Below are 14,318 nucleotides of genomic sequence, written 5' to 3' on the forward strand. Positions count from 1 at the left end.
TCACCCCCCGGTGGGCCAAATCCCTTTTTCTGGGAAAATTTTTTTGGGGGGGGGGGAGCTCTAGTTTGGGAAGAGGAGAAGGGGTGCATTCATTCCAGATCAGTTTCAAAAATGGGAAATACGTTGGGAGGGCTCTGGAAAGTCAAAAGCTTGTGGTGGTTGGGTGGCTTCTAATAACAGGGTACCGCAGAACTTTTGCTTTGGGCCATCGGTGGTGTTCATTCATACAGGAGGGTTGGGTGGTGGTGGGATACCTAGGAAGGGGCAGGGAGGGGTTACTAGGTGGGGGGTGGGCTTCTGAGAACCCCCGGGGCTGTAGCACTTGGCAGCTTCCTCGCCTCCAGGGAACAGCCCCGGGCCACCTCTTGGACAGCCCTGCCCGCAAGTGACCGCCTCTCCCTCTCTCTGCACAGCGAGGAGAAGCAAGAGGTGCCCATGGAGCAGTCTGAGCCCCGTCCCGAGAGCGAGGCCCCCGAGCCCGGCTCCGACGACCACCCTTCTGCCGAGCCCAGCGGCCCCGACGTGGTCCCTGAAGATGAGGAGAAGAAAGAGGTAGCGTGTCAGGGCTCCCCTCGCAGTCTGGGTCGGAGGGGGGACCCCAGCGTGCAGAGGGGCGTGGGATAGAGGGCAGGTGGGGGGGCGCCCCCCGCAGTGTAGAAAGGTGGAGCTGTTTTCTATCTCTCTGTTAGCTCCTGCAATTTAGGGCCTGGTTTGGAGGGAGCGGGCTCTCTGAGGAATCTTTGCAGTGAGGGCTGGGTGCTTGGTTTGGCCATTGCTCCTTCGCGGAACCCTGGAACTGTAGGGCGGGGTTGTCCTCTTCTTTGGCATCCCACCAAACCCCTCTCTTCTCCTTTGTCACCTTTTGCACACGGGAACCTTGACCCCGGGCTTCAGTCGCAGCAGGATTCTGTCTGTAGGAGCACCGGAAACCCAAAGTCTGGTGCTGGGCAAACAATTCCACTTCCTTTGTTGTTGCTTTTTTCCCCCAAGAAAGTTTCTAGTCCCTTGCAGCTCGTGGAAACACTTGAAGCTATACAAGACGTCGTTTTTCTGGGATCTCGAAAGCCAGTGAAATGGCTACGTAAGAGTTCTGTGGGCTGGGAGCAAGATTTTTGGTGCTCCGTGGAGCCTTTCTCCCTTCCCTTGCCTAGCAAAACCGAGAATAAATTATGTAGATTAGTGGGGGAAATAGAATAAATTATGTAAATCGGCTTGGTCTGCATAATTTGTGCAAGGTGTGGGGTTTTGGCTTACCTAGCGTTTAGTGATTTTAACGCTGTGGCTTGCATCCAACAGAGCATTTGTAGAACACGGCTTTCTTCCCCGCCCCCACTTTGCAGCCCCAAATTGCCCCCCCTTCTACTCCTGGAACAACATGGGGGGGCATTTGGGGCTGTATTGGGAAGGGGAGTCCCACTCTATGGTTGTCTGTGAAAACTGTTGGATACAACCCTGTATGTGTGTTGCCTGCCTTAAGCCAATGGTGTATAAACTAGGGTTGCCAAGTGTGAATTCAGCCACAGCGGGGGACTCCCGGCTGGAGCGCGCGCCGCATCCACGTCGCCCGGAAGTGACCCGGGCACGCTGGGGGTGGGGCCATGACCATCCGAGGGAAAACCATAGAGTTTTCCCTCGGATGACCATGGCCCCACCCCCAGCAAACATATTTCAATGCTATTTAACCGCTGCCTGAAATGGCATGCCAAATGGAGGTGGGACCCCCCACACACACACATACGTCTCATAGAAATAGTTATTAGCTAGCACAGACCCCTGATTTCGAGTGGGTTGGATATTATTTGTTTGCTGACCGTCCTTTTATTGAAAGGCTCGTTTTACCCACCCTCTTCCAACAATTGACTTGCCCCTCCGCTATGCCTGGCCCCTTCCGTCTGCTTAGTGGAAAGGAGGCCGGTGGCTAGGGTGGGGCAAAGCTTCTTTTGGGGACACAGAAGGACACGCGCACACACAGAGGACTCCTCTTTTCATGCTGCTAAGGGGAGGGGTGGGGCCAGAGCTTGCTTTCTCCCCCCCCATCCTAAAGATAGCTTCCCCAACCCCGTTGACGTTCTCCTCTGGACTCGTTTGTTCTGATCCCCGTTTTAAAGAGGCTCCAATCCACCGGGAGTACGAAAGAGAGAGAGAGACAGAGAGAGAGAGGACCGGAGAGAGAGAGCGCGAGCGTACTCGGGCAGGCGACACCTGTGGAGGTGGATGAGAGATTTTGGATACCATCTTTTTTGGCCTCCCAAAGCCGGCCTTTCCTGGGACCGTTTCCGCTGCCTGCACCGTGGAAGCCTCTGGGTTCAATACATACACACCTTTCTGCTAAGGAGTATGTGACTCTGAGAGTCCCGTGGGCTCCATCGGTCTTTCTGATTTTATCATCCTGTTCTTCCGTGAAGTCAGAGCCACACTTCATGCCTGTAACTGCACCCGCCTTCAGCTGATTTCTAGATGAGCTCCCAAAACTGGGGCGCTGCCGCTTGAACTCTTGCCAGGTGCAAAGTCTGCTGCAGGAAAGAAATTGGTTCCGAGAAGGTCCCAAGGTTTTGCCGCTGCCTGAGACCTCCTGTTGTCCGTGTGGTGCTCTTCTGCGCCTTCTGCCACCACTCAGGGCTTCCACGCAAGCTAAAGCTCCAGAGACTTTTCAAGTACTCCTGTAGAACCTGTCTCCCACGCAAAGTAACCACAAGCTCTTCTGGAGTTCTCTGCCACCAGCGAGACTGCCACCGCCGTGTGCTGCTCAGTTCCTTCCTTTGCGTGGAAGCAGCCCAGAGAACGTGGTCCACCACTTTGGAGTTTCAGCTGACTTCTGGAGACTCCCACATCTGTCGATGTTCTTTACTTGGCCAACTGCAGCATCTCAAAAGTGGACCGCCTCTCTAATACCTCCTGGATACCTGGGCTGCCCCACTGGCGGTTTTCCTGCTTCTGTGACTTGACCTGGGGAGGCTTCTCTGGCTTTGGAGGTCTCCTCCATCCACATCTCCAGTGGTATCTCGGGTGTGTAAAGTTAACCAGTTTTTGCACATCTTATACCGTGTTCCTTCTCAGCTCCGGGCTTTCTCCACCATGCCGCAAGGACTTCCACCTCCACAGAGATCTTTGGAATTGCAGAGTGTTGCCTAAGAGGACTTGGTTTCCTTTGGCTTCTCCACGCACTGGAAGTTCTCACCGTCCAGGGCTTCCAGTGATGTCCGTCTCCTTCTGCCACCTCTGGGATGTCTTCCAGAAAAGGACTTTTGGTGCCAGTTATCCTGTTTTCACCTGGTGTTTGGACAGTTAACCCCGCTGCGAATTCAGTTCCCCATCATGCTTGTTGGGGTTTTCTACCAAGTCCCGCAAAGGTCCCACTGCTTACGGGACTCTTCCTGCAGTGTTGTTCAGTTCTCTTCCTGGCTTGGCCCACCAAGAACTGATGCTTTGATCCTCCCTCCGCCCCCTGCCTTGCTCATAGGGGGGCGGTGCTTCTGTCTCGCCCTCTCTCCTCCGGGACACTTTGACTCCGACCACCATCCAATCAAGCGCTAGGTTCCTACCTACCACCAATCAACCACCACCTCTCTTGTCACCCAACCCAACCAAGCACGCACCTTTCAGGCCAGGGAGGGCTCGTTCCGATTGGACCAGCCGTTGCCTAGATACTGCGCACACACTGAGGTGCAATTGGCTGAACAGAAGACCCTGCCCCAGGTGTGAGAGGGTACCTGGAGCGCTTGTCCTATTTTTATTTTTTTTGGGTTTCTTTTAATTTAATAAAGAAAAAAAGAATCAGTTGCTGCTTCTCCTGGGGGTGGGTGGGTCCTGTTTTTAGTTTAAATGGAGGGTTCCCCCCCCCCCTTTCTGGTCTTAATGATGGGGGAGCAGGGAATCCGTGGGGACCTAAGCTTAGTTTGTGTGTCAACCCGGTTTGGCCACGCTCTCCCCCCCCCACCCGCTTGAACTGAGGGGTGTCTTGACATTGGGGTGGGACTCTCCTCCCGACCACCCGCTCCATCCATTTCTGAAGGGACCTGCTGTTCAGGAATAAAGTGGACGTGCAGTGAACTGGGAGGGAACCGGGCAGAAAACAGGCCGAGTGGAAGTTAGGCTCACTTCAACACCCTACTCCGTGTTTTATAAAACATTTCTTCACCTTTGCAAGTGATTAAAGAGCACTGGATTCTGTTTGGCTGAAGCAGCAGCCCAACAGAACCGCACCCCCGTAGCTTGGTCCTGCATCGTGCTGGTAGCACAAACCTCTTGACTAGGGGGTGCCTGTCCACAGCCGACTAACCCTGGGAGGAACTGGGGGCAGGGCCTACCCCACGACGGCACTTAAATAACTTCCGGTTAAAACTGGAAGCGATGGGACACTCTAGCATTTTGCAGAAACTCTGTGGTAAATCCGTAGAGTTTCTGCAGGTTGCTAGAGTGTCCCCAAAGCCACTTCCGGCGTCCCTCATTTCCTCTTTTGGAGAAAGAGCGTGTCGGCAAAACAAAGGAGGTGGCCGCTTGAATATTTCACGAGCGTCCCTCTTTCTTTGTGAGTCAAGGCCGCAGAAATTGAGGGCAGCATTTTGAGTGTAGAAAAACAGGGTGTCCTTAACCTGTCCAAACTGGATCCTGCCGTCCGGCAAGTTCACTTCATTTTTCCAACCTAGCCAGTCCTGCCAGCACAGTGTTGCTGTCCCCTCTGGTCATTTGCAGAGGAGTGTTGTCACCCTCAGTGGTTCTGTGCATCCCAGAATTTTGTGGGTCTGTCCGGGTTATCAGGGTCACCGCCGTGTGGGCCTTCCGAATACGTGTTTCGAATAAAACCTAAACATTAGTCAACACGTGTTTCGAATAATACCTAAACATTAGTCAGCACTCTTTGAATCCGTGAGCTCTGGAACCCTTCCAGGGGCTTTGGAAATTAAAATTGCTGCTGTTCTGGCCGACGGGTTATATGTAAATGAAAAGGAGACCCTTAAATTCATTGCTAGCCCTTGATGTTTTCCCCACTTTCCTTTTGAAAGCAGCACCCGCCTTGGCCTGGACCAGGCTGCTGGCGTCTGGCTCTTTTGGGTGGGGGTGGAGGACAGGGCTAGCGTGCGGGGAGGGCCGGGGTATAAATAAAATTAAATAAAATAAAGTCGCAGCTGACTCACAGTGACCCCAGAGGGTCTTCAAGGCAAGAGACAAAGTGAGGTGGTTTGCCACGGCCTGCCTCTGTGTAACAACTTTGGACTTCCTTGGTAATCTCCCGTCCAAGTACTAACTGGGGCCAAACCCCTCTTAGCTTGCAAGATCTGACAAGATCGGGCCGTCTGGGCCAAGGCCTAGCTTGTTTAGCATTGGAAATATATCCACGGGGGCTTTAAAAAAATAGTTGCTTGCTCGTCCATGTTGACCGACACGACCCAAAAGTGGCACATTGTGCCACCGCCAGTTCGCAAAAGCTTCCCTGCTGTGGTCACCTGGAGAAAGGTGTTCCAGGCTTTGCGTTGTAGCAGTCTGTCGGTGGGGGCTTTCGGCCATCTGTCATGTTGTCCGCAACCCTTTATTTGGCAAGAAGATGGAAAGCTCGGACTTGAGTTTTCTCACCCACCTTGCATGTGGCTCTCCGCTGTGAGGATGTGATTCCAGAAGGTGTCTTTTGAGCTTCCTCAAGTGCTGGTCCTCTGAAGTCAGAAGAGCATCCAGTTTTCTGTACCGTACAAAGCAACACAATCTAGAAGATGATCCCATATATAGATTACATTGATACGTAAGGATTCTTTGTACACATACTGTAGTAATGTGTTATAATTAAGTCTCAATTTAAATTTTTATTGTTTCAGTACAGTACAGCAACAAGATTTCACATGAATAACACTTAAATTGGGTTAACTCAGTTCTAGCTGTGGCATTCACAACATATACAGCCTGCGAAGACTGTTTCTCTTTTCTAATCTTCGCGAGCCTACCTATTTGAATCAAAAATATAACAACTACTGGTATTGTTTATTTTTAGGAGTAATTAATGTGTTTAATTGAAAACATTTTTAGTTGCCTTTCTACTTTGTGGAACTCAAGGTGGCTTGAAATGTAAATTAAAATAAAAATGATTTTAAAAAAGCACATAAAAATCCTCACTTAGGATTGCCAGTATATAAGCACGGTGCTAAACTGCCAAGGAAAGATCCCAAGGGAGGGGCCAGGTGCACATCTCTGGAAAGCTTGTTCCATAATCAGGGGGCTGCCATCAAAAAAGCCCTCTATTGTATGCCCACCAAATGAGATTTTTTGATTGATGGAACAGTCACGAGGGCTTCTCCCTGTGATCTTAGTTTCTAGGCAGGAACATGTAGGAGAAGATCCTCCATCAGGTGCCCCAGTCCCAAGCCATGTAGCACTTTAAAGGACAAAACCAACACCTTGAATTGGACATGCTCCTTTTCAGTGTTCCCTCTGAGCTGTGGAGTCTTGTGAGCAAAAATTCTACCTCGAGAGCTCCTGGCCTTAAAGGTGTGAGTGAGCGCTTTGACTATTAGTTTGCTCTGGGGCCATCCTTCCTGAGCGAAGACAAAAATGTGTGAGCCAGAGGCTAAAAAGCTGTGGGCTAGCTCACCTTAACTCAGCTTAGAGGGAGCACTGTTCCTTACCCCATGGATTATGGACTGTGTTGTCTCTGTACAGGGCCTAGCCTGCAGTGAGTACCAAATTGGCTTCAGAGCCTTGTAGTGTACTCAACAAGGACTAGCCACTCAAAATCAGTTTGTACGACGTTTACTTGGAAGTCATCCGAGGAAGCCTCAGTATTCCCTTGATCTGCCCGATGGAACATTTTCTGGGCTGGAGAAAGAAAGGCAAGACCCAAAGGGGCTCGATCTGCACAGATAGCGAATGTGGGGGGGTAAGCCAGGGAATTCTGCAACGTTCACTTTATTCTTGAATAAGCAGAGGATCCTTTGCCCGTATTCCCATCTGGGCCCCTCCTTCATTATTTATGCCCTCTTCTCCCCCCCCCCCCAAATGGCAGCCACTTTCCAGTCCCCAGATGCTGACCTGACTACCCCCTCTGTGCGGGGCTTCTCTCTCTCTCTCTCTCTCTCTCTCTCTCTCTCTCTCTCTCTCTCTCCCTCTCCCTCCTTCCCTTTTTTCCTCTTTCTGTTCCCTCCTCGCCTGCAGGGTTCATCCCAGCCTAAGGCCTTCAAGAGAAAGATCTCTGTTGTCTGTAAGTACCAGGGGCTCCTTCCGTGACCTACAGGGTCGGCTTTCTCTGCCTTCCGAGCATGTTGAGGAGGGGGAAGCTTCACCTGGGTGGGGGGGTGCGCTTTCTGGTGAATCCAGGGGGGGAAGCATAGTTGTGACGAAAGCCCTGAAGTGGCTTTCATGTGTGTCTGGCTACGAGGTCTGGTTTTGGCCCGTTTTTAGAAAGAAGGCCTGGATCTTCACCCACCTCTGTGAGGAATCCGGTATCTATCGACCACTTGACTTGGTGTTGAAGCAAGTCTTGAACTTACAGCCATTGTTGGGCTCACGCTCTGGGTCATGTGAAAATATTTATTTTACCTTGTTCCCACCGTGCATTGCTCCCCAGCGGGGACGTTAAGCAGCCTACATCGTTCTTCTCCGTTTTCCTCCCTCACAATGACCTTGTGAGCAATGCTCCCTCTAAACTGGGGTCTTGTGATCAAAAATTCTACTTTGTGAGCTCCTGGCATTAAAGTTGTGAGCGAGCGGTTTGGCTGCTGCATAAATCAGTTTGCTCTGGAACCATCCTCCCTGAGCGAAGACAAAAATGTGTGAGCCGGAGGCTGAAAAACTGTGAGCTTGCTCACACTAACTCAGCTTAGAGGGAACACTGCTTGTCAGGTAGGCTAGCAAGTATGTGACTGGCCCCGGGTCAGCCAGCAGGTTTCCACGGCAGAGCGGGGAATTGAACCCATCTTGACCCGATCCTCGTCCAGTTCTCCAGCCACGATACCACACTGGCTATCAAAACCCTTTGCCTTTGAGCATGCGCAGTTTGCATCTCCCCCAGAGTCAGCACCCATTCACCTGGACTTAGGCGAAAGGGGTACCAGGTCAGAGCGTGTGAGTTCCAGACGGCTTGTTATCGCAGCGCCTGATGCTAGCGATGGGAGCCAGGCAGGGATCCGATGCTGGGCCTTCCCATTTTCGGCCTCGAGCTTGGAGACCGAACTAGGGCTTGCGTCTCGGTCCTTGGGTGGAAACCTAGGGGAACCCGGGTCCCAACGAGGAGTCTCAGCTTTGGGTCATCTGTCTCGGATGCAGCGTCGGCAGTGGCCAAGGGGACGCCAGCGACCAACAGCGACGTGGAAGGAAGCCAGCCAGGAGGCCGGAAACGGCGCTGGGGGGCCAGCACAGCCACCACGCAGAAGAAACCTTCCATCAGCATCACCACAGAGTCCCTCAAGGTACTGGGGCAGCCACCGGGAGTGCGGGCTGAGCTAGGTTCGTTCCTGCCTGGTCGTCGTCCTAACCCGGCGCGTGCCGCTCCGCTCTTTTCCAGAGCCTGATCCCTGAGATCAAGCCACCGCCGGGGGGCCAAGAAGTGGTGGTGGACCTTCACGCCGACGACTCGCACATCTCGGAAGACGAGGCCGAGCGGCACGCAGAGGAGCCGGCCCACGAGAAAGCCCTCAAGATCTGCCGCACCGTGACGCAGGTTGGCACGGGTGACTGTAGGGCCGGGTGCGGTGTCATGGGAAGGGGGTGGGCCGTTCTCTCGTTTCCCAAGATCTCGTGTCTCATTCACGTTTTCTCCACAGGTGGTGCCGGCGGAGGGCCAAGAGAATGGCCAAGGAGAGGAGGAGGAAGAGGAGGAGAAGGCCCGCGAGGAGGAGCCGCCAGAGGCCCCTCCCGTTGTTGCCGTGGAGGCGACGGTGGTGCTGCCACCACCTGTAGAACATGAAGTCAAAAAAGGTGAGGAAGGGGCGCACGGACATTGGAAGGGGTCAGAAGAGACGGCTGCCTTTCTGAACCCCTTCCTTTGTTGAGACCATAAGAAGGGCCGCGCTGGATGAGACCAAAGGCCCGTCCAGTCCAGCGTTTTGTTCACACGGCGGCTGGGCGGCTGCCTCTGGAAAGCCCCCCGAGCTGGATGACTGCAACGGGGCATGCTCCCGCCCTTGCTCCCTACCGTCCTGCCTCTGGTCCTGGAGAGAGGGTGTATCCACCGTGGCCAGTAGCCATTGGTAGCCCCGTCCTCCATGCGTTTGTCCACTCCCCTTTTAAAGCCTTCCAAGTTGGTTGCCATCACCACATCCCCGTGGCAGCGAGCTTTACCATTTAACTGTGCGGGGGAGGGAGTACTTGCTTTCGCCTGTCCGGAATCTCCCACCCGTCGGCTTCAGGGGATGACCCCGGGTTCGTAGTGTCATGAGGGAGGTCTTTGTACCACTAAAATAAGCTTTTCCCCCCCTAAGCTCAACCCTCAGACCCTAACTAAAGAGCCAGATGAAGCCTGGCTAAGCGGACGCTCCTTTCCAGAGTTACGAAATGCTTATCCAAAAGAAAAATGGGTTTTCTTCGCCCTTCTTAAGGCTAACTCCATCCAGTGGCGTTCCCTGGGCTCTGATTGGCTGACAGTCACTTGGATTTGCAAGAGGCCTAAATCACAACGATTGGTTCAGAGCCCTGGAGGAGAGGCGGGGACCTTTAAGGATGATTGCCACAACCTCTGTTACATCTCCCCTTGGTCGCCTTTTTTCCTAAGCCGCTATCTCCCTTCCCCCCACCCCGCAGTCACACTGAGCGATACGCTGACAAGGCGGTCGATCAGCCAGCAGCGCTCGGGCGTCTCTATCACCATCGACGACCCTGTCCGCACGGCCCAGGTCCCCTCTCCCCCACGCGGTAAGGTCAGCAGCATCGTCCACATCTGCAACTTGGTGAGTACTCGGGGCCTGTAGGTGACGCTCGGGAAACGAATGGGATGCGGGTCCGTGGGCCCCTCCCACCCTAACCCTTGAACATCTGGCACGCAGGTGAGACCCTTCACTCTGGGGCAGCTGAAGGAACTGCTGGGCCGGACGGGCACCTTGGTAGAGGATGCCTTCTGGATCGACAAGATCAAATCCCACTGCTATGTCACGGTGAGTAGCTTGGGTCTGCATCCGGGTGTGATTTCCCCCACTCCTCCACTTGCAGCTGCTGGATGACCTTGGGCAAGCCATCGGTCTGTCAGAGCTGTTCTTGAGAAAGATTTTATTTTTATTTTTTTATTTACATTTCTACCCTGCCCTCCCCACGAATGGGCTCAGGGCGGCTAACAAGCAAGGGCACCACGTGCCAATACATAGAACCAAGTAAAACAAGATAAAATCGAATAAATATCAAAAGTACATAAAGTGCTTTTCTGTCAGAGCTCTCTCAGCCCCACCGACCTCACGGGGTGTCCGTTGTGGGGAGGAGAAGGGAAAGGAGTTTGCAAGCCGCTCTGAGACTCCGAGTGGAGGGCGGGGTATAAACCCAATCTCCTCTTCTCTCAATTGAAGGAAGGGATGAAGAAAAAACAGTGGCTCAGTGGGAAGAAAGCCTTGACCCCCAATATCAGTAATACCCCTGTGCATTTCACACCAGCTTCTTCAGCAGGGTTCTATAGCTATATAAAAATGAAAGAGGGGGGGAAAAGTTGATCACTATTTCTTTTCATTATTTGTTAGAAACACATTAAACCATGATTTAAAATGTTTGAAATGATAGTCCCTCTGAGCACATACAGAGTACTCTGTTATCATGAGCCACTGCTAAGAATGATGTCACATGAATTATTACTGGCATGTATGGACAAGCGAGCTCCCAAAGCTATTAATTCCAAGAATTATTTCATAGAATGAACAAAACCCTTTTAAATCAAAAATCTGTACTGAGCTGCAAGAATACAAACACAGCCACTGAGCCAGCTTTGAAGAAAAATGTATAGTTTTCATTCCACATTTTTCTGAGTCCAAAGCCAGCCAGGAAATGTTTTCATTTAACCCATGTGGTGCCAAGGTTACGATGCTGAAGCTGCAGACCAGAAGGTCGGTAGCTCAGCAGTTCGAGACCTGAGTGCCGTGTGACGGAGTGAGCTCCCGTCTCTGGCCCCAGCTCCTGCCAGCCTAGCAGTTCAAAAGCAAGAAATTGCAAGTAGATAAATAGGGACCACTTCAGTGGGAAGGTACCAGCGTTCCGTGTGCCTCGGCGTCTAGTCATGCCGGCCACATGACCACGGAAACGTCTTCAGACAGCGCTGGCTCTTCGGCATGGAAACGGAGATAAGAACCGCATCCCTAGAGTCGGATTCGACTGGCTTTCAAGCAAGGGCTTTACCTTTACATTTTACCAAGGTTGTCAGCTTCAGAATCCACTCTGCTTCCTTTCTATCTATTAGATCTATATATAACTCAAAAGAACCAATCTGTTGGCCCATGTTTATGTTCTAGAAAATGTTGCCCTAATGGTTCCCCTGTTTTTAATGTATACTGTGTTTACGTTCCCCAATGCACACCTTCAGTTTACTTTTCTTTTTGCCTTCGTATAATTTGTCGCATGGGCGTCTGATGACATAAACCACCCCATTAGAGGTGCATGTCGTGATCTGCTTTAAGGCGTTGCGTTCTCTTGTCACGTCTTGCATCCTGGCCCCTCATGCCAGAAGGCGCTAACCTTGTTTCCGGTGTGCTCCTCGTGGCTGCAAGCAGATGAACAGAAGTGAACAGTTTGTCCCTCCTGAACTGCCTCATATGCTTTATGAAGGAGACCCAGAAGGACAGTCTCCCAGAAAGGCGCAAGTGGTCTTAGGGCAGAGATCCCCCAACGTGTGGTGGCCGTGGGGTGCTTATGTCTTTTGAGAGTGGGTGGGGCTTTTGTCCAGAAAGTCTTCTGATTGGCCATTGGAGATTTGATTGCCTCTGAAGACTTTTTAAAAACATCGCTTTGGCCGCAGCCACCACAGTACAAAGCTCTGCACTGCATCTTCGAAGGACAGTTGCAGCCACCATTGCGTGGCTGGTTCTGCCTCCCGTGGTTGCCATTTTGTGGCTGGGCCCACCAAGCTATGTCAGTATTCCACAGGGGCCCGCAGGCTCAGAAAGGTTGGAGAGCAGTGTTCCCTCTAAGTTGAGTTAGTGTGAGCTAGCTCACAGTTTTTTAGCCTCTGGCTCACACATTTTTGTCTCAGCTCAGGAAGGATGGCTCCAGAGCAAACTAATTGATGCAGCAGCCAAATCGCTCGCTCACAACTTTAATGCCAGTAGCTCACCAAGTAGAATTTTTGCTCACAAGACTCCACAGCTTAGAGGGAGCATTGTTGGAGAGACCTCTGTCTTAGGTGCTGGGGACCTGCATTTTTAACTCTGTAATCTGCCTCGAGTCTCTATGAGAAAGGCAGATAAGACATGAAGGGGGGGGAATTGAACAGAATCTGCAGTTAACAGGAAGCCAAATGGTCAAATTTTGCGTAGAACTCAGCTCCCTGTAAGATGAAAGCGTGAAGCAGAAATCCCCACGAGTCTCCTTGCGAGAAGATTTCTATGCCTTCCTGTGTCGGTGAATGACAACCTCGCGCCCCAAAGCATGATGGGAAGCTGAGGTAAAACTTTGGTGCCAACTGTGTCCCTCTTTTTGCTTCCCCTTCTCGCCTCAGTATTCGACGGTGGAGGAAGCCGTCACAACGCGCAACGCCCTCCACGGGGTCAAGTGGCCACAGTCGAACCCCAAGTTCTTGTCGGCTGACTTCGCTGAACAAGATGAGGTATGGACATCTGTGCTCCTGACTGCATCGGGAAGGTGTGTGTGGGAGGCAAATGCTGCTGGCCCTGGAGAATTGTGCAGCTGGGGAGATCGAGAACAGAAATATTTCTCCTTTAATGCGTATTTTTCTGTGGAGTTCTTCAGCGTGGAATGTGTGGGTGGCTTGTAAAGCCAAGTGGGTTTTTAAAAAATGAGGGATGATGATAATAATTAATAATTATCATACAGGATTGTGTATAGAATAGCCAGGAGATCCGAAGATTGTCTGGCAGCCAGAAGTTCTAGCCCTTAGCGTTATGCAGGGGGCGAGCTAGACTTGTTTTGGGGGGCTGAGAGAGCTCTGAGAGAGAGCTGTGACTGACCCAAGGCCACCCAGCTGACTCCATGTGGAGGAGTGGGGAATCGAACCCGGTTCTCCAGATTAGAGTCTGCCACTCTTAACCACTACTCCACACTGGATCTCAGGAGCTAGGATGGTGACGAATGGGAACAGCAGTATTTAGGGTAGTTGTAACTGCCAAGTTCTGGGTACCGCCAAGGGACTGAAACATGACATCACTTTGTTTGTGAGTTTCCTTGGGGTACTTATTTTATTAGTTTTAAAACACTCATTCGCCACCTCTCTGCCTCGCAGAACTCAAGGCAGCTTAGAGTCTAAAATGACGATTATGAAACACATAAAAGACCATTTTAAAATCCCAATTAGAATTGTTGATAAATAAAAACTAAATTAGTCAAGTGCAGTCCTCAATAAAACCAACTTCAACTGCCTCAAAAGTAAGGGGGGCCAAATGGACCTCTGTGGGGAGGGTGTTCCGTAGTTGTGGGGCTGCCACGGAAAAGGCCCTCTCGTGTCCCCACCAGAAAGACGTCTTTGATTGTTGGGACCGTCAGAAGGGCCTCTCCCTGCGATCTCTCTGCAGTTATCTGGCCAACTATTCTTAAATAATCACCAATTCAATTAAAAAAACCCACCTTTTGAGCAGTGGCAGTTCCCGAAGCTAGACTGCCGTGTGTATTTGACTTGCCTTTCTCCTCGGCAGCTGGATTTCCACCGGGGTCTGCTGGCCGAGCGCCCCGCAGAAGCCAAGGCGGACGAACCCTTACCGCTCCCAGGACTCGGCCCGGCAGCCCGAGGGGAGCGGGAGATGTCCCGGCGCACTGAAGCAAGGGAGCGGGAGGCGGCCGTGCGGGAGCAGTGGGCTGAACGGGAGCGGGAGATGGAGCGCCGGGAACGGACGCGGGCCGAGAGGGAGTGGGACCGCGACAAGGTGCGGGAGGGGCCGCGCTCTCGCTCCCGTTCCCGGGAGAGACGCCGCAAGGAGCGGCCCAAGTCCAAGGAGAAGAAAGCCGAGAAGAAGGGTAGGTTGGGGGACCCTCCCTCCTGTACCATCTTGTGGGGGCTTGACTGTCGATCCCAGGGGGGCATTTCAGGAAAAAGTGCATGCAAGGGCCTGGTGAGTTGCCCCTTTCCAACCATGTATTATTTTTTGTTTATTTATTTAAAACCTGTATTATTTTTATTTATCTATTTAATAAAACAATGATTAGCCGCCCTTCCTTCCTTCCTTCCTTCCTTCCTTCCTTCCTTCCCTCTGCCTTTCCTG

At 52.0% G+C, this 14,318-nt stretch overlaps 1 protein-coding gene across 1 annotated transcript in view; it reads left to right on the forward strand.

Moving 5' to 3' along the window:
- ACIN1 (apoptotic chromatin condensation inducer 1) overlaps positions 1–14,318 on the forward strand; it is a 41,253-nt gene that overhangs the window by 22,443 nt on the left and 4,492 nt on the right. The window contains exons 8-16 of the mRNA XM_015406256.1: positions 414–552; positions 7,138–7,183; positions 8,248–8,390; positions 8,486–8,641; positions 8,745–8,898; positions 9,721–9,866; positions 9,963–10,070; positions 12,605–12,712; positions 13,755–14,073. Coding sequence (XP_015261742.1) covers positions 414–552; positions 7,138–7,183; positions 8,248–8,390; positions 8,486–8,641; positions 8,745–8,898; positions 9,721–9,866; positions 9,963–10,070; positions 12,605–12,712; positions 13,755–14,073 — 1,319 coding nt within the window. The remainder of the gene's footprint in view (positions 1–413; positions 553–7,137; positions 7,184–8,247; positions 8,391–8,485; positions 8,642–8,744; positions 8,899–9,720; positions 9,867–9,962; positions 10,071–12,604; positions 12,713–13,754; positions 14,074–14,318) is intronic.

The sequence above is a fragment of the Gekko japonicus genome, unplaced genomic scaffold (assembly GCF_001447785.1).
Source record: "Gekko japonicus isolate JY-2015 unplaced genomic scaffold, Gekko_japonicus_V1.1 scaffold1746, whole genome shotgun sequence".
Classification (NCBI taxonomy): Eukaryota; Metazoa; Chordata; class Lepidosauria; order Squamata; family Gekkonidae; genus Gekko; species Gekko japonicus.